The sequence below is a fragment of the Acipenser ruthenus genome, chromosome 32 (assembly GCF_902713425.1).
Source record: "Acipenser ruthenus chromosome 32, fAciRut3.2 maternal haplotype, whole genome shotgun sequence".
Lineage (NCBI taxonomy): Eukaryota > Metazoa > Chordata > Actinopteri > Acipenseriformes > Acipenseridae > Acipenser > Acipenser ruthenus.
The window spans coordinates 1929171-1948304 of record NC_081220.1 but is presented as its reverse complement, the minus strand read 5'-3'; the positions used below and the strand labels follow the sequence as shown (position 1 = coordinate 1948304).

General features: G+C 40.3%; 2 protein-coding genes and 2 non-coding genes across 4 annotated transcripts; 1 reads left to right on the top strand and 3 right to left on the bottom strand.

Annotated features, from left to right (window-relative positions):
• Positions 1-4365: 4365 nt before the first annotated feature.
• Positions 4366-6954, bottom strand: LOC131703170 (zona pellucida sperm-binding protein 2-like). Its single transcript, XM_059006145.1, has 9 exons — positions 6846-6954; positions 6552-6721; positions 5826-5878; positions 5624-5751; positions 5357-5546; positions 5126-5267; positions 4785-4878; positions 4598-4702; positions 4366-4501 (listed from the first exon to the last, which is right to left on the bottom strand). Exons 1-9 carry the CDS (start codon positions 6898-6900, stop codon positions 4392-4394), a joined length of 1047 nt encoding a protein of 348 aa, XP_058862128.1. The 5' UTR covers positions 6901-6954; the 3' UTR covers positions 4366-4391.
• Positions 6955-7043: 89 nt separating this feature from the next.
• LOC131703162 (uncharacterized) lies at positions 7044-10846 on the bottom strand (the record flags this gene model as incomplete). Its single annotated transcript, XM_059006117.1, has 13 exons — positions 10737-10846; positions 10597-10655; positions 10417-10506; positions 9861-9988; positions 9637-9783; positions 9443-9523; positions 8605-8775; positions 8402-8498; positions 8086-8306; positions 7860-8010; positions 7557-7765; positions 7322-7439; positions 7044-7237 (listed from the first exon to the last, which is right to left on the bottom strand). Coding segments are annotated over exons 1-13 (1692 nt in total), but the record flags the coding sequence as incomplete, so codon positions are not given.
• A 4995-nt stretch (positions 10847-15841) lies between these two features.
• trnak-uuu (transfer RNA lysine (anticodon UUU)) lies at positions 15842-15913 on the bottom strand. The gene has a single exon. It is a non-coding gene; the product is annotated as a tRNA-Glu (tRNA).
• A 1296-nt stretch (positions 15914-17209) lies between these two features.
• Positions 17210-17282, top strand: trnaf-gaa (transfer RNA phenylalanine (anticodon GAA)). The gene has a single exon. It is a non-coding gene; the product is annotated as a tRNA-Phe (tRNA).
• The last annotated feature ends 1852 nt before the right edge of the window (positions 17283-19134 follow it).

Sequence of the window (19134 nt, the reverse complement as noted above, 5' to 3'; positions counted from 1 at the left end):
ACTCCACCATCCCCTCCTGTATCTCTACCTGTCTGTCTGTTATCTCCTCCTGGATGCACTTGCATTACCTCAAACTCAACCTCTCTAAATCTGACCTCCTGTACTTTCCCAACTTTCATTGGCTCATGATCACCGTTCGCATCCAGTTCAAGACTCTTGTACTAGCCTACAGATGCCTTGACCAGACTGCACCCAGCTACCTCCAGACCATCATCTCTCCCTACACCCCCACTCGACCTCTCCGCTCCGCCTGCACTAGTAGACTGGCTCTACCTCCTCTACGCTCCTCTGCCTCCAGAGCCCGCTCCTTCTCCACCCTCGCCCTGCAGTGGTGGAATGACCTTCCTACAGATGTTAGGACTGCCCAGTCCCTGACCACCTTCCGACGCCTTCTTAAGACTCACCTCTTCAGACAGCACCTATAGAACTCCTCTGTTTTTCCACCTGGACACTTATCCCCCTTCCTTAAATGTTCTTTACTTGCTCTTATCTGCACCCTATTTTACTGCATTTAATCCTGTACTTCAGAGTACTGTAATCTGCCAAGTATTTAACTGTAGTATTTTGTATTTAATTGTATCCTGATGTAACTATCACTGACACTGTTATCTGCTGTATTATTGAATTGTATTTTGTCACAATTGTACTTGCTTGAACCAAAAGTATTATTACTTGTACTGTGATACTTGAAATGTATTTGCTTACGATTGTAAGTCGCCCTGGATAAGGGCGTCTGCTAATAAATAATAATAATAATAATAATAATAATAATAATAATAATAATAATAATAATAATAATGTTGTCCGTATCCTCCTTTGTAAAAACTTGTGAAAAGTAATCATTTAATATATTTGCTATTTTTGTTTTCTTCGTCTATGATTTTGCCATTTGTATCTCTTAGACATTTAACCTCCTCTTTGAATGTTCTCTTGCTGTTATAATATTGGACAAACATTTTGGAATTGGTTTTAGCCCCCTAAGCAATGTTCATTTGTATCTATCTCTCTTGGCCTTTCTAACTTCCTTTTTGAATTGTGTTTGCAGTTCCAATTAGGAGGAGTGGCAAACACTGTTGCAGCAGCAAAGGTCATTCAAAATGATCTAGACAGCATTCAGAACTGGGCAGACACATGGCAAATGACATTTAATAGAGGTGTAAGGTACTGCAAACAGGCAATACATTTCTTCCCCCTTTCTATATTGGTTAATTGTGGGCTCTAGTTTTTTTTTTTTTTTTTAACATCACTGAGTCCCTTGTCCCTGTGCAACCACAATGTAGAAACATATAGAGAATGTATGGGATTCGTCAATAAACATCACTGCTGTTTCTCTTAAAGCATGTTTATTTATTTATAATACTGGACCTACCCTGTCTTAATACTGTATTACATTCTGAATATGAATATAGATGAATTATTAATTGTTGATAATACTTAGAATACCAGATACATATTAACATTAACAAGCAATACATGTGATTTATTTAACAGTTGTTCATTATTTTGTGTATCAACCGCCACACAAAGCTGAGCACAGTGCGGTATACTGTAATGATGTTCCAGTCAGTCTGCCCGGACTGCACCTGAACCATCTTAAAAACACGAAGCCTCTAATAAGCTAATTTGTAAAAGTTAGTAAAGAGTTGCGCTAATATAACGAAGCTAAATTTGAACTCCTAGCTGGAGCAACGAGAGAGGACGAGAGGGCGGGGCAGAGAAGGAGGGGGAGACGCTGCTAGGCAACCGGCTCGTGAACATTCCACTCAGCTGAGCAGAGACCGTTAGGATTTAAAAATGCGAACGTTCCGAGCGGCGTTAGGCGTTTCGTTAAATTAACACACCGTTGCTGGCATTTTAATTATATTTTAAATACTCAAATAGCACTGTAAAAAAACACTTTACTTCACTTCCATACCGTTTTCCAACAAATAAAAGGAAGTGCGTATTTATAATAAGTATATTTGTTATGATATTAAGACTAAACAAATGTGCTTCAGTTTGGTGTATAATTTATTTATTTATTAAATGTTGTAGTATTTCTTTTTTTTAATATTGTATTGTTTTCACAAAATAACATCCGTACATTATCAGTTCATCTGCTAGAGTAATCAAATCATAAATATTACTCGTCAGTAATTCATACATAGACACGCTGTTGTAACTTCAATTAGTTAAAATGTAAGGCTGGATTAAAGTTTAACCAAAGAAATAAGTAAAGACATTAATAACGACATGAAACAAAAATACGTTTTGGTAGCTCATACGTAGGCCTATTTAAATTACAAAATGCGACCTGTTTTAGAAATTGATTTATATACTACCTGCCATTTAAATCTAAATTATATTTAAAACTGTTTGAGGGGCAGACTAGCATAGATGATTTCTAAAATCCATTAATATGTACACCACATTAGCACTCCGAGAAACATAGAAATTGATCATTTGTAAAGAATTAGCTGTGGGATTATAATCAGAATTATGGATGCATGGATTTTTGATTAAAATACACCCACATGTATTTTTCTTTCATGTCGTAATTTATTTATTTATTTCATTTTAACCCCTTGCTGGTGCCACGGCTTGTCTCTGTATCAATTCAGTGATATTTGAGGTTTTGTTTAGTACACACTAGCAGGTGATCTGATAATCTTATTGATGTTATTTTGTGAAAACAATAACACGTTAATACTGTGCTACAGAAAAATGACTCGACGTGTTGTAACTTGTGCGGGTGATGTCATGGGTTGTCATGGCAGCGCCGATCATCACGGGAGGGGTTATCAGTGGTTGTCAGAGAAACGCTGGAGTTCCACTGGCTTCCGAGGTATCCAACCCGAATATCTAAATCAATACAGTGACAACAAAGGAATGTGACATATAAACCTAATGACTACATTAATGAAGCAGTAATACACGACAGGGTGTGTGTTATCATGATGTAATATCACCACGCCTTGGGTGCGTTGGGAGGCACTAGACGAAGTCGAGTTCTTCAACCGCCCAGGAAGTGGTGATATATCTCATGATAACACACAGACCCTGGAGTGTATTATTGTTATTATTAAATGGGTCTAGGAGAGTAGTGTTGTTGGTAAAGAAGACTTTAAACCTTATTTTAATAATTGTTATTTTTGTCACCTTCCACTGAGAGAAGCAGTTCCACAGTAACTAAAAATGGTTAGATTAACAATTAAACATTTGATTTTAAACCGTTTTGAATAATATTTTCTTTTTCGGGGCTTCGCTAATAGTTTCTTGTTTAGGCTTTGTAGATATTGAACTGGATCATTGTTTAACGTGTATGTCTGGGTTTTGTCCAGTAGATGGCGCTGCTGCTGCTGTGCTGTTTTGTTTAGCAGAATGCAGTTCACGTACCGTGTTACAAACGGGACGGCGCTGCACAGAGCGGTACAAACTGTGCAATTAAAATCTCCGGTAGTACTACAGACGGGCCGCCGATAATCATCTCTGATTAACCCAACATTAATATAAATACGATCTCAGTCCGTTTCAAAGAGCACTCAGAGTGACGGCGCCGGAGAGTCTGCGAGCAGGTTTAATAATATGAATGTGTCTGCTCGAGTCTTGCATCAAACTCAGCGTCCTCTATATAATATAAACACATTACACAAGGGGTTGCCAGCGGGTGTAGTGAATTCAGTTCTTTTTACTCAGCTCTCTAAAGATTCCCCGCATCGGGTGTACCGGTTTGTTATGGAACGTGTTTCGTAGAATGAGTTTATCCAGTAACAGACTATATAAACCACAGTGAAAACAAACATGAAGAGAACATGTTGCCAAGTAGTTGTTTGTTTAACCAGTAACTCAAATTACTAAAAAAAAAAAAAACACAACCTCATTTGTACACAGTGTTAAAACTGAAAAAGTTAAACTAATACCTTACTTGGAGCTCTCACCAGGGACCACTTCCAGTAAAAGACGTATTAACCTCAGTGAACAAAATGAATACAAACTTGTATTCATAACAAAAAAACAAGCAATCAGCCCATATAAATCTACACACTTTTTGTGATGCTAGAACAAGGTTTATATATATATAGGAGTGTTGATAATTGCACCCTAAACTTGCATACTGAAAGCAGCATGTCAAAGCAAGAAGGAACAAAGAGGGTTACAACTCAATGGAGAAGGAAAGTCTTTGCCCCCGCGTTCACTCAGTGAATTAGTGAAGAGTCCTTGAGTAACACTCCATATTGAGAATGGCCTGATCAGGAAACAAGCAAAGCATTCAATGCAGTAAGAGGAGAGAATACCATTAACATGGCCATTCTGACACACCAATATATAATCTATGTAGAATTAGTCAAGCACACACCAAAAAAAAAAAACCACACAATCCAAACAGTCTTTACAAGCAAGATTTTTATTTATCAATACACACTTTTGGGCATTTTCCAAAAATATACAACTCCAGCTACAAAGACAACCACTGAACACACACCCATTGCAGCTCCCAGAAGGGACCACACATTGACTTGGCCTGCAAGAGAAGAAAGAAATAGTTAGTGGAATATAAAGAGATAGTTATAGTTATATTTTACTTCAACTGCAATTGTGTTCACATCATGCATATTACCGCTTCTAGGCATAAAGTGAAGGGATCCATCTCTCTTCAGCTCAATTGGGCGAGAAGACACAAATGCCTTTACTGCACCACCATCCATCCCTTCAGCACTGCGACCTACAGGAGGAGTCCATCAAAACAAATGGACAAAAATGCATGCAAAATGTCACCCCCTCCCCCCAACAGACAGAGCTCTTACCAAGCCTCTGTTTCCCTGGAATGCACCGTCTGCTACAGAGGCTGTCTGATGGCCGGTTTGAATCACATATCACAACACTGCAGTGGAAGTAAATCTGAAAGACAGTACACCTTGTCAAGTAAAACAAGCATCAATAGATCAGGCAGGACCATCATCCAATGAGGATTACTGAATTGAAAAACAAATATATTGCATCATAGTAAGTGTTTCTTGCAAATGTGCAGTTATATGTTTTCATTCCAACTCACTAAAGATTTGAGCACAGTGACTATTTGCTGCTTGCAAAGCAATCCAAACCATGCATTGTGGTACAAGACCCCCATCCCAACACTCCACTTTACCTGTCCTTTCAGTGCATCCCGGCCGCTTGTGAAGGAAAACATTTTCACTTCAAACCTCTTCAGATGGGAAGGGAACAGCACTCTTGCATTGCTGGAGACTGGGTGAAAGATGGTCAAGTACTCATCTGCAGAGTTCTCACAGCTAGAAAGAGAAAGTAGGTCAGGAGCACATCAGCCACAACTCCAATTCCTAGGTTTTTGTAGGAGCAATATCATATTCCAGCATCTTACCTGTCCACAACAACATCCCACTTTGGAGAGCTATTCCTGTCGGCAGAATAGGTTGCCCAGCAGTTCTCCAAAAACAATTCAGCCTGTGGATCCCTGCTGTACAGGAGCTCTACCTCAAAATACAAGGGTCTTCGCAAGTACTTCACAACAGGGTAATCCTGAGCTCCATAGAAGTCGTTGTAGGTAGAATCTGCAGAGATGCAAGGGAGAATTTTATAGGTGGAAACACGCTAGAGCATCTATATTATTTCAATTGCCAAGTCCTACCCAATGCAAGCCGCATGATGACTGCAAGGTCCCCCAAGCCAGGCTGGACTACAGGTGCAGGATTATTCTGGTACAAGAACTGTACTACCTTGGTGTCATTGACCAGATAGTGACAGGCAACTCTCAACCTGGAAAGAGGAGATGGGGTTAGGAGAGTTTCAGCCTCAACCACAAGGATACTCAATTTGATTGCAATCCTTACCGGTAAGATGTGAACAGCACTTCATTCTCATAAGTCAGGAGGTTGTTGTCAAACTGGAAGAGAAATCAAAGACCCAGGTTGCAATGAACTTGTAGATTTAGTATGGAGCTGCATACCAAGTTGCAGACTAGCTAATATGGTACTCGGGATCATCCCCAGCTGTGTACTAACTAACCAATTTCACAATTTAAAAAAAACCCAACACCCATTGGTAATGAATATTGCAATTTCATAATTAAACTTTTTTGGGACCTCATGATTGTTACAGTTAGTATGATACCACAAGTCTGTCTACAGAAACTGCTAGACTAATATGGTATTGTTTTAGTAACCTCTAGGAGGGCAACAGTTATTTTGGATTTGTTCCAAATACACGTTTGAATACACAGCTGGTGACTCTTGAGCTGCAATTGGTATTAACTCATGTATTAGTTTAGTCCCAGCCTCACCACGGGATTATCCCCAGTAAGTACGCTCCTTCCAGTTCACTGCCATTGACCCAAAAGGTCTATAGGCAGCACATGCAATGCCATAACCAATAGTCATGTCATGTGTCACAACACCTTTGTCAACTGGACAAGCAGTTCAATACAAAAGGTGGCATTCTTCAGATGTCCACAATTCATCGGATAGAAACACAGGTCACCATGGCTCCCCAGACTGATCCAGGGTTGTTGTGGCCACCTTGTCTATGTTGAACCTCCTCAAAATATGGTCAATACTAACCCTTCTAGTTGTGCCACAGGAGTTGACATTGAAGTAGAAAACGGCATTGATAGCATCAGACTGAAGAGGCCGGCAACTCTGATCCCTTAGAGTTAGTTGACTTGGAGACAAGCTGGGGACAGATTCCACTTTCACAGCAAGAGCTGCCATAGTTCCATTGGTGAAGCAATCTGAAACACAGCATTTGGAGCCAGGTTAAAGAAACAGATTATATCTTCAATATCACTTCATGCAGCCTTGTGCCAATCTCAAAAGCAGCTATTCTAAAGAATGCTTGGTCTGCAGGAGAGTTACCAATCATCTTTGTAGGGAAACTGCAGGACAGGGAGAAGTCAGCCACCACAACCATGGTCCCAATATCCTTCAAGGTCAAGTCAAGTCTGCTTCTGATGCCTGAAGAACTGATCACCTACAGAGACAATACATCAGGTCAGTAATGTGTTGAACCCAAAACAGCTAAACACATTTTAAAGTTCCATCACTTACTTCATATGTGGCATCAACTGAATTGTATGGGACAGTCATCCAGAAATTGGTAGAGTTGGCATTATACTTGTACAGGGCAAGCAGACTTCCACCAAGCTCTCTTGAGCCCACAAAAGGAATCCAGTTGCGACCCATGTTGCCATATGTTACCATGGTATAGAATGCAGCACCATCACAGTAGCCAGTTACTGTAGGTGGAACTGCAAGAGGAAGACCAGTTGTCAGAGCAATGGACTAGATTGGTTAGAAAAAGGTAATTGTAGAACAAATAGTCAGGCACTTACTGATGTCTTTGAGAATGGCTTCGACTACAGCAGGATGAGTAAAGGGTGTATTCTCTGGCACTATATTCAGCAAGTAGGTCAGGGGCAGAATGTAGGTTCTGGTGTCTGGAGGAGTTACCTGAAAGAAGAGCAAAGGTTTGTAGGATTAATCCCAAAGTCAGACAGCAAGCAACACGTCCACAGGAAGCAAGTGTTTTCAAAGGGCAATTGGATGGTTGAACAGGTGGGATTTTACCTTTTGCTTCACATTGGGGTCCTCAAATGGCACCTGGAGAGTGTAGGTCTTGGATCCATTGGGAAAGACATGCTCCTGGACATTATAACCTTTTAGGTTGGCTTCTGGCACAGTTAACGTCTCTGGTCCAACTATAATTTTGACCAGCTCCACATCAGGCAGGAATGTCCCCAGGGTCACATTGAACACTCTGGCTTTAGGAACAGTGTCTGAAATTAAAGCATGCAGTTAAAATGAAGGATATGAAGTGGAGCACTGCAACAAATCCCTTTGATTTACTGCATGTGGACAAGTTCTACATACTGTTTGTGACAACTGGTGGCCGAGGCATGAAAGGAGTGGTTATTGGATGAAGTACTGTGTACTTGGTCTTCTCAGGCCCATCTTGCCAGGTATGCTCCAGCATTGGTTCAATAGAGTAAGAGATCACATAGGCGTTGTCCAATACATGGCTCTGAAAGCACAGAAGCATCTTAGGAGGAAAGCTTTAAAATGAGAAGGATTTAGAAGATGTTGAACTTCTACATACCTTGTAATATCCACCATCAGCTCCCACAGGAATTTTTACAGTGATTAGCTGGGGACCGACATCCAGTTTATAATCTCTATTATGAATCGTTGCAGGGTCAAGCTTGCGGCCATCAACTCCCATTTGAACATCAAGGGTAGTAATTTGTGGTGTCGGAACAAGAGGAGGTAGAACACGGGGAACATTCCATGTAATCATCTGTTCTGTAAAGGCTGTTCCATCTGACAGAAAGGAACACCATAGACTTGATATAGAAAATTCATACATAAACCTAGAACAGTTCTTGAGCACCGTTGCCCTCCATAAGCTTACTCACCAGTAGGACATGTAACTGCAGTGTCCACCATCATGACCATCCATCTTTGCTTATAAAAGGTGGTTGATCTTAGCACAGCCATTGGTACAGTTTGGATCTGTTGGAGGGGAGGGGGAACTTTTACTAAAATAAAAGCAAGACTAAATCAACCTTCATAGTCTGGATATACTGTACTAGACAACAGTGAAGCCTAGACTACTTACCACCCGAGGCTGGCTTTCTGTGGAGTTGTATGCAGCTCTAACCAGAATTCGAGTTGGTGTTGTGTTTATGCCATAGCCATTTGTCATGGCCTGAGCAACAGTCATGGTTGTCTTTCTATTTGCTGGGAGATGGAACACAATTTTCCAGATGCTGTTGTCAGCAGCAGTTGCCTAGCAGAAAAAAAATCTCATTAGATTAGGGAGTTTGAACACAAAGCATCCCCAGTCTAAAAGAATTTGTCATAACAGATGTCATGTTTAATAAACAGGAACTAAAACTGAAAGTTGAAAGTTTAATGACACATCACTGAAACCATTCTAGGTTCACCAGGCATCTCTAATGGAACAGAGAAAATCCTCAAATGCAACTTCGTACGAAAGCCTATGTGAAAGCATGTTGTCTGGATCCGATACAAGCAGAGTTTACAGCCATTCATTTGTACTGGACCTTAATACATCAGTGTACCAAACTTTAGGACACCTAAATTGCTCCTATGCAGCAGTCCTCAAAAAAGTAAATCAGGACACATTTATCATGAAGGATTTATAGCCCTGCACATATGAAGCCACTACCCAAGTGGTTGAAATACAAGGCTTACACCAACAAGAAAGGGTTAATTTCTCCAATCAATTTCTATCAAAGCAATCACAGAATACATGTACGCAAAGCCAATGCCTTAAATGTCACACAATTCGTATATGGCCACCCAATTGGGAGACAGGTTTAAGTTAAGGGGCCGTTAGATTTTGCTTCCTCTAGATGAGACAATAGAGTAGACTTCAATAGGCAAGACCAAGGGGACATGAATGAAGCAAATGCAAAGTCACATGATTCTACCTCTGGGTATGCAAGGGACCAATCAGGATCATCTTGAACAAAGTTTGGCTCAATAAGTGGCACCCCTCTTCTCACAGAAACCTAAAGAGAGTTCACATTAGTCATGAGTGAAGCACTTCTGCAGTGACAATTAAATGCCCACACAACCCAACAAGTTATACTGAACAGCATTATCACATCCTGACAGCCCTTACCTCCATGTAGTTTCTTTCACACAGAATCTCCCTCTCTGCCCATGGAGAATAGCGGCATGTCATGCTCTGAACATAGGAGGAAGCTGAAGTCATAGCACTGTTTGAGAAGACACTGATTTGTACTGTCAGCTTGTAGGTCTCATCATTCTGGAAACAAAGGCTAAAGTTAGTCCCAGCATGTCACCATTAGAAACAAGTTTACAAGAAATAAAATGATGACTCACTGTGTTCTGAGCAAAGCAGCTCAGCACAGAAGCAAGGAACTTGGCATTTCCCAAGAAGTCAACAGTTAAGCTATATCCACACTGTGCAGCCAGTCTTGGAGAGAGGGACACAAGCAGCCCCTTATTGTCTATGGAAAAGAAATTCAGATGGCCTTTTAAGAAACTGTACACGTGATCAAGCAAGGTAGAGATATAACAAAGTGTACACCCCCAACTCCCGTTCCATCTACTAAATGCAATTTTGTAAGAATGATTTATATTAGTAGAATTAGACACCCATTCAAAACAGTAAGTTTAAAAGTAAATGATTCCTATTTCCGCGCACTTGCAGTCAACAAGTCTGACTAAGGTTGTAGCAGCACAGGTCTATTTAGTGTGATCAGCAACATGCTTTTAAAGCTAACAAGAAACTTTCATACCCTGCATCTTACAAAAACAAAGCCTGGTTGCTGCCATACAGCGCAGGAGTGCTCTGTACTTAATTCAGGTTATTACATTACGAGTCAACAGGCTTTGAACATCAAAAGCTTTCCATTCAAGAAAAATGATCACTCACCAATCACATTGATTCGAAAATACTTTCCAACAAAAGACTTATCCAACATCATCATCATAACACTCCCTTGACATTCTGTCCTCACCGAGCCTGCTGAAGACAACGATACTTGAAAATACATAACCGGCAAATAAACAGGAAGCTGAAAGGACAGCTCTGCTGAAGCGACCGTTATCGTACCTAGAGGGGGGTTCTGCGTCCAAACTTCAGTGACTAACACTGCTAACAGCAATGTTATTCTGCATTGGAAAAAAAAGACGCACGTGAGAAACACACAATAAAATGAACGTTTCTAAAGCAGAGAAAAGATCAACAATTACCCAAATCTAAGACAACACGGCATCATTAAATCCAAGGCAGCCCCAACCGTGAACTTCTTTCTTCGTTATAAAGAAATAATAATAAAAACAAAACCGTCAGTAGCTGAGTTTGGTGTTTCTTAGTGCGCAATGGGTTTATAAAGAGGTTCAGGTGCTAATGGGAGCTAATTAGCTGCAATTGATGCACTCACCTCTTTCATATTAGTCCTCTAATTGTCAGTCAGTACGTTAATTAAAATAAATAATAATAATAATAATAATAATAATAATAATAATAATAATAATAATAATAATAATAATAACCCATTTAGAAGATTGTACTTTGAATTTAAGTTTGGCAGAAGTACGTGCGGATCAAACTGGACTGTCACCGACAAGGATCATCAGCGATCATCTGAACTAACTGGTTGAATAGACAGCACATGTCTGAGGGGGTGTGTTCTGTACAGCTGTGCATTTGATTAAAGTTTGTTGCGGAGTTTTAAACGTTTCCATGGCAACTGCTGTAGGATGAAGTTGCCCGGAGCCGCGGACACGAGATCAGATTGGATCGCATTGCCTGAAAATTCGATGTTTGATTGACGTGGTCAGTTGGCCAATAGAAAATGAGTTGGAAACGTCATCAGCCAACGCATTGCCAAACGAGAGCGCGCTTTTGAGAGCAAGTCGAGTTGCGAATGAGAGGACAGGTAAGTTAGCAGTAGTATCGATAAAAAAATTAAAAAACAACGACTTGACCCAACAATGCTTGTACATATCTTGCTGCGCTAGCCGCCCCCAGATAAGTTGAAGTAGTAACGTTAGCTAACTTATGTTAGAAGCTAGCTAGTGTTATCTAGCCAGCTAGCAAGCACCACCGGTACCTCGCTAATGTAGTCAACTGGGTAACGTTAGCTAACGTTAGATTGAATAATATCCCAAATAACGAGCATGATTAGTAGCATCAGTGTTGCTCTTCCTTTTATCCAGGCGAGTTTGTTCGTTAAAGTTAGATAACGTCACCCCGTTTATTACATTTACATTTTAGTCATTTAACAAGCGATCTTATCCAGAGCGACTTACAGTGCAAAACATTACATTTATATTAGAGAGAGAGAGAGAGAGAGAGAGAGAGAGAGAGAGAGAGAGAAAGAGAGAGAGAGAGAGAGAGAGAGAGAGAAGAGAAAGAGAGAGAGAGAGAGAGAGAGAGAGAGAGAGAGAGAGAGAGAGAGAGAGAGAGAGAGAGAGAGAGAGAGAGAGAGAGAGAGATAGATAGATAGATAGATAGATAGATAGATAGATAGATAAAGTTGCATACTTTGCATACCGTATCTCTGATTTGTAACGTTTCCATGGTTCGGCCCGGCCACTGCCGTGTGGCTGGTTAAAACGATGAGTTCAGTTTTTTTTTCTGCTTGGTAATTCAGTCATGAGGCAGCTGTAGCAGAGTGGCGCAGCGGAAGCGTGCTGGACCCATAACCCAGAGGTCGATGGATCAAAACCATCCTCTGCTAGCTTGTTTTTCTTCTGTTTGCAAAGTAGATTTTCTAAAATATTAACTGAAGGCAAGACTTTGTGTTATTACATTTCAGTTTAGTGTGTGTATTTCGTAAATGTTAAAGTGTAGAAACGGCAGGTACGCAGCTTATCTGCCTCTACCCATAGAGGACGCATACATTTTTTTTTTTTTTTTTTAAATCTGATCACAAGGTGTGTTTATGTAATCTGATACGTTACATCTAGACTTAACTGTTAAATTGTGCTTCTCGTAAGACATACGCTGGAGGGCGCACTGCAGTTTTTCAGTGTGGGGAATATTACAAATTAGGAGACTGCTTTAAAATACACATGTAGGGCGGGCGACTCTGTTACAAAGAATTGTCACACTTTGTATTTATCTCCATAATGCGTTGGGACTAAATACGCAGATACGTTAAAACTATTTGGAGAATGCGGGCATCGATCCCGCTACTTCTCGCATGCTAAGCGAGCGCTCTACCATTTGAGCTAATTCTCCTTGAATTGTGCCAGTGATTCTCATAGGCTCATATATATGTATGTATGTATGTATGTATGTATGTATGTATGTATGTATGTATGTATGTATGTATGTATGTATGTATGTATGTATGTATGTATGTATGTATGTATGTATATATATATATATATATATATATATATATATATATATATATATATATATATATATATATATATATGCATCAACACTGCTGTGGCTCGAGCTTGTTTGACGAGGCAGGCAATGCAAAAATGCCAAAACTTGCTTTTGCATTGTAGAACCTATTTAATGTAAATGCACGCTATGCCTTTAAGAACACAAGTGCCAATTGAGAACATACCGGCAGCTTGTTAAGTGTTAATTGTCTCCCCTTTGTACCAAACATATTTAAACCAAATCAATCATTATTAGAGAGGAGTTGTTTTAGTGTGAACGGAGTGTGGAGGTAACAGGAGACGCCAGGATTATTGGGTGGTTTTGTCGTGAGTGTTTGAAAACTCGCTTCCGTGTGATTGCATTGAGACGTTCTCTCTGTATTTGCCGGTTGTGTTATTGGTGATCTTGAGATCTACAGTTATAGCATTCTGTAGAGATAAGTACCAAATTCAAATTAATACTAACAACTCTAGCCTCCACGCTCCGTATTAGGGAAGGTGTATTGTGTTTGTGCTTTTGTTTATCTATCAACTATTGTTATGGTTGTTGTAACCACAATGACGTGTGTGTTTTAAACTACTAATTCGAAGGTGATTGTTTGATTGTGCATTTGATTAACAGATCACGGGTAGTCGTGATAGTCTATAGTTTAAAGTACTAGAGCCTGATAGCAGTTAATTACTTTACTAGAAGTGCACTTGATGTATTTTGCTTTGTGTTCTTTCCCTGTTGGGACCACGTTGTATTTGAGACTCGTTTTGTTGTTTCTTTATTTATTTTTTCACTTGAATGTTTGGATTGTGTTCAGCACCACTTTTGATATTGATTTTTGTTTTGCCGTGTTATCACACTGCTGCTAAGGGCCGGCCCTTTTAAATGTTAGTGTTTATGTGTAATTTGGGGGATGCCGTAGAGGGCTCTCTCCCGCTTTGCGCTGCTTTTTTTCTTATCCTTTATCCTTTTCTTTAGCCTGTCTTTCCTTCCCTCCGTGGCGTCCTGCCCGGTAGCGTCCGCGATCTCTTCTGGGTGGAAGCTGATCCCAGTTCAGCCTCCTTTAGTATTTCCAGCCAATCACACAATGCAGCGCTCGCCTCGTCAATTATTAGGGCAGGGCCAGCGCTGCTCCACGTATGTTATTGGCTGCCCCTCCTGTCTATCTCTCTCTTTCTTCTTTAACCCAGCACTATTTCCGCTTCCTTGTCTGTGTTTGTTTGTTGTTCGTTTCTTTCACTGCAGGCGGTTTCTCTGCTCAGCGCTCGCAAGATAGTATCTGCTATTTTCCTACCTGCTCAGTCTGCGCCGTTCAAAGCGCAGCGTCATTCTCAGCTTGCTCTGCGTTTTCATCAGAAAGACTGTTCCGACGTCACCGCTGCACTGCAACTCTTTCACACCGGCGCCTCACAGACCATGGTTACCACGGCAACGCCTCATCGAGTGACTACTGGGAGTGGTAAGTTGCCATGGCGACCAGGCAGCTTTAACAGGCAATGCGAGCCTGTGCCTCACTACTGCAATCTTCTGGCTGCTGCGCTTTTGCAACATGAGAGCTTCAACTCGCCGAATTGTGACATCTAAATACTGCAGGCTCCTCTTCTAGACCTACGTTAACTTACTTATATCATCACTAACTGTTCTAAAGCAAATGTTTTATACATAGACGAGGATTTTAATCGCAATAACCAAATATATGCTACTCTGCTTCACTGAAGCCAATAGTTTCAATTCCAATCGCAACCTCGAGATGGCAGCATAACACCACAAACTACATAATTTAAACTGATTTGCTATCGCTGCGAATCTCGCACACTCCAAACTTTCTATCAATTCCTGCAGTTCGTTGTCTTTCCGAGGGATTCTCAGTCCCCTCCTGCCTCAACCTCTTTTGCTTCATATATTAACTTGATTATTTCAAATCAAAACCCCTCCCTTCGAGGATCTGGTCATGAAGCCATGCTTATCAGCTTTCTGAGATGTTAAGAATCCACCGTCACATTAATTTTCCAGTTTCCCTGCATCACGTCATTCCTGTAACCTTCTTGTTCCCGGATTTGCACTTACTCATTTGCCCCCAACTTCATCAAGGCACTTAATACAACTTTCAAAGTCCATTTCATTCAATTTGAGCTTCCAGGCACATACGGAAACTATGTCCTACGATTATCAACATTTCAGTCAAGCGTCCTCCAACACCGCAATAGACAATACACTCTTAGACTGCTCCTGATCAAATCAATAGGTTTTGCAGCAGCCTCCGAGCAACGCATTCTCATCCTCTCAGGTTCTGCAGAGGCCTCAGATCTACGCATTCTTCATCTCTGCCCAACGGCAGACCCATCTCCGACATCATCTTAAACGCCTTAACTCTCAAATACCAATTTCCACTGCATTCAGCAGCTCTCTGCTCTCTACAGCAGGCCACTGCACACTACTGACAGCATTCCATCGTTTCTCTGTTTCCGTCTGTCCTAAACGGAGGGGGTTCTCTGTTTTTGTCTCTCCTAAACGGACCCGAGACACTTTTCCTAAGCTCTCCACGCTGCCCAGCTGACAGCTTAGCTGCCTGAGGATGCCGCACTGAGTTGCGAAGGATCTGTCATTTTGTCCTGTTGGTCCCCTTCCTGTCTCTTGTTCCACTAAACGCCCAGCAGCCAAAGGATGCTGCCTGACCCGTCGGGAGCGAGTGTCAGATTGTTGTATGTTATGTGTTTAAACTTTGCTCTTTCTCTCTCACTTTTACGTCACCCCTCTCAAGCCCTCGTAGGCAACCAGTGAAATGTGAGGTGATGTGAATAGAGTCAAATACATTGCATCATTCTGTATATATATATATATATATATATATATATATATATATATATATATAATTTCAAGTAACTGTAGCTTTATTATCATAATGAAAACACATTACACATGACCACAGTTCTGTAACAAAATGACAATAACAAAGACGTTCCCATACCGGGAGTCGAACCCGGGCCGCCTGGGTGAAAACCAGGAATCCTAACCGCTAGACCATATGGGAAGCTGATTAACAAACTCCTGGACATGCAACAGTAGCTAGTATACAGTACAATGATGGTAAAAAACCACTAATTCATTACAAACACGTTACAAATTAAAGCAAACTTCAAGCCATTTATATTTATTCTCAATTAACACAAACTCTTCAATTGCTAAAAAATATAAAAAATCTCCCTTTGTGCTTCTCGCAAGGCATACGATGGAGGGCGCACTGCATTTTTTCAGTCGGGAATATTACAAATTAGCAGACTGCTTTAAAATACACATGTAGGGCGGGCGACTCTGTTACAAAGAATTGTCACACTTTGTATTTATCTCCATAATGCGTTGGGACTAAATACGCAGATACATTAAAACTATTTGGAGAATGCGGGCATCGATCCCTATACTTCTAGCATGCTAAGCGAACGCGCTACCATTTGAGCTAATTCCCTTCGAATTATGCCAGCGATTCTCATAGGCTACATCGCAGCTTGATATGAGCAATTCAGATTGTCAGATTTTTGGCAATGTAGTCTGCCATTTGCAAATTCAAAAAATAAATGGATTAACTGAATAGCAAATATTTCGACTAGAGGTATGTTTTCAATTTCTTCAAAAAGTAGTCTTAGCTCGTTGATTCAGTTGCTTTAAAATCCACCTCTGTGTCCCGATGCAGCAGCGCTGTGTGCTGTGGCTCGAGCTTGTTTGACAAGGCAGAAATTAAAATGGTATTGAGTGCTGACAAGAGTTTGGTATCAGCTGTTGATTTCCTTGAAAATCTTTTATAATAAAATGAACACATTTATTCATTTTAAAAATAAGTAAAAGTCAACTGTTAGAAGTGGGATATGAACCGACGCCTCCATTCGGAAACCAACACACACGATTCTTTACAGTCCTTGCTTGTGCTAGAGTGCTGAAGCAAGTTAGTTTTTGTAGTTTAACAGGTTGGTCTCTGTGGCGCAATCGGTTAGCGCGTTCGGCTGTTATCCGAAAGGTTGGTGGTTCAAGTTCACCCAGGGACGGTGATTTTCGCATTTCTTAATCACATTAGAAAATGGCACTCTGATAAGTTGTTATTTCTTCCAATTACACTGAAGAAAAAAATGTGCTCTGTTTTTTAGTTCAAAATAATACAAAAAAAAAAAAAAAACATTTGTTGAGAACCGCATTTGGGAGAAAACTTAACAGTTTCGAAAAGCATTTGTAAAGGCATCGGATTCTATTATGGTGTTGCCGAGCTGTTGAACGTTTCTCATTACAGGTTTACTGGATTGCCAAAAAGAATGCTATCTCGAAACATCAGACTTGTCAAGCCGTAATAGCTCAGTTGGGAGAGCGTTAGACTGAAGATCTAAAGGTCCCTGGTTCGATCCCGGGTTTCGGCAAACAAAAAGACGGTATTTGTGTTGTATTATTTTGAACTAAAAAAACAGAGCACATTTATTCTTTAGCGTAATTGGATGAAATAACAGCGTATCAGAGTGCCATTTTCTAATGTGATTAAGAAATGCAAAAAGCATCGTCCCTGGGTGCGCTTGAACCACCAACCTTTCAGTTAACAGCCGAACGCGCTAACCGATTGCGCCATAGAGACCAATTTGGTCAGCCAATACTGAGACCACATCTAAAAAGAAAGCAACACTGGGCAGGAAAGTCTATGTAATCAATTATGGCAGCACAGCATATGTCGTTTTGTTAGATAACACCCTGGAGACAACAGAGCAGTGAGTGTAAATAGCTACAATGGAAACCATATACTTACGACTTAATTTTGATACAGAACTGTGGTCATGTGTAATCTGTTTTCATTATGATAATAAAGCTACAGTTCAGTGGATTATATTTGGAATCTTTGGTTCTGTCATTCACTATTTTCTCAAATAAGATGACATATTAATAGCTCAGTTGGTTAGAGTGAAAGAAACGCACACCAGTCAGCCCGGCTAGCTCAGTCGAGCATGAGACTCTTAATCTCAGGGTCGTGGGTTTGAGCCCCACGTTGGGCGTCCTTTTTAAATACAAATTGAAGATGTTTCTTCGAGACAACGGAGCAAAGTTTGATTATGTTCACATTGTATACAGTATTGCAACAAAATTACTTTTTGGTCATTGTCAAATAGCAATTGCTATTGTAAAAAGCATGCATCGTTTATAGCTCTAACGATATTGAAATAAATAATCTTACTTTTTTGGGTTGACTTCAATCCGTTTCTTTTTTTTAGAATTGTCTTAACATCATTCATGGAGCAACAGTTGGTATGTGCGTAATAAACCCAATCGGGCCTTGATACGAGCACCCTAGTCTGTGCTGAAATAAATAATACGGTTTTCTACATTAACAAACGCAGCTTCTCAGAATGGCTGAGTGGTCTAAGGCGCCAGACTCAAGGACTCTGTCTTTTTAAAGAATTGTGTGTTCTGGTCTCTGAATGGAGGCGTGGGTTCAAATCCCTCTTCTGACAGTTCAATTTTACTTATTTTTAAAAATAATAAATTTCAGCACTCAATACCATTTTAATTTCCATTTTAAATCGGACTAAAATAGTGTTCCTAACACAGATTGCATTTTTGCTGTAAACAGACTACTTGTTAACGTCACTGAAAAATATTTTGTGTCCAAACACGTGTTATTTAACTTGATTGTTTTAAAATTCCAAATAACATATTACTTTGAAAAACATCTCCGTCTACCACTGGATCGTGGTCTCAGGCTAGGATGCGGACCATTGAGAACAGTATAAACGATCTATTACTAGACGCAGCTTACAGGAGAAATGCCCTCGTTTAACATGCTAGGATGATCGACTTCGGCATTCTCCAACTGCTGTTTACATTTGCTAATACGTTATGAGGAAGAAAAATATTTTGTGTCCAAACATGTGTTATTTAATTTGATTGTTTTAATATTCCACATAACATATTACTTTGAAAAACATAATATATTTTTTAATACAGTCCTATTTGAGTATTTAAAATATGGTTATATTCAAATGCCAGCAACGGTGTGTTAATTTAACGAAGCGCCTAACGCCGCTCGGAACGTTCGCATTTTTAAATCCTAACGGTCTCTGCTGAGCTGAGTGGAATGTTCACGAGCCGGTTGCCTAGCAGCGTCTCCCCCTCCTTCTCTGCCCCGCCCTCTCGCCCTCTCTCGTTGCTCCAGCTAGGAGTTCAAATTTAGCTTTGTTATATTAGTGCAACTCTTTACTAACTTACAAATTAGCTTATTAGAAGCTT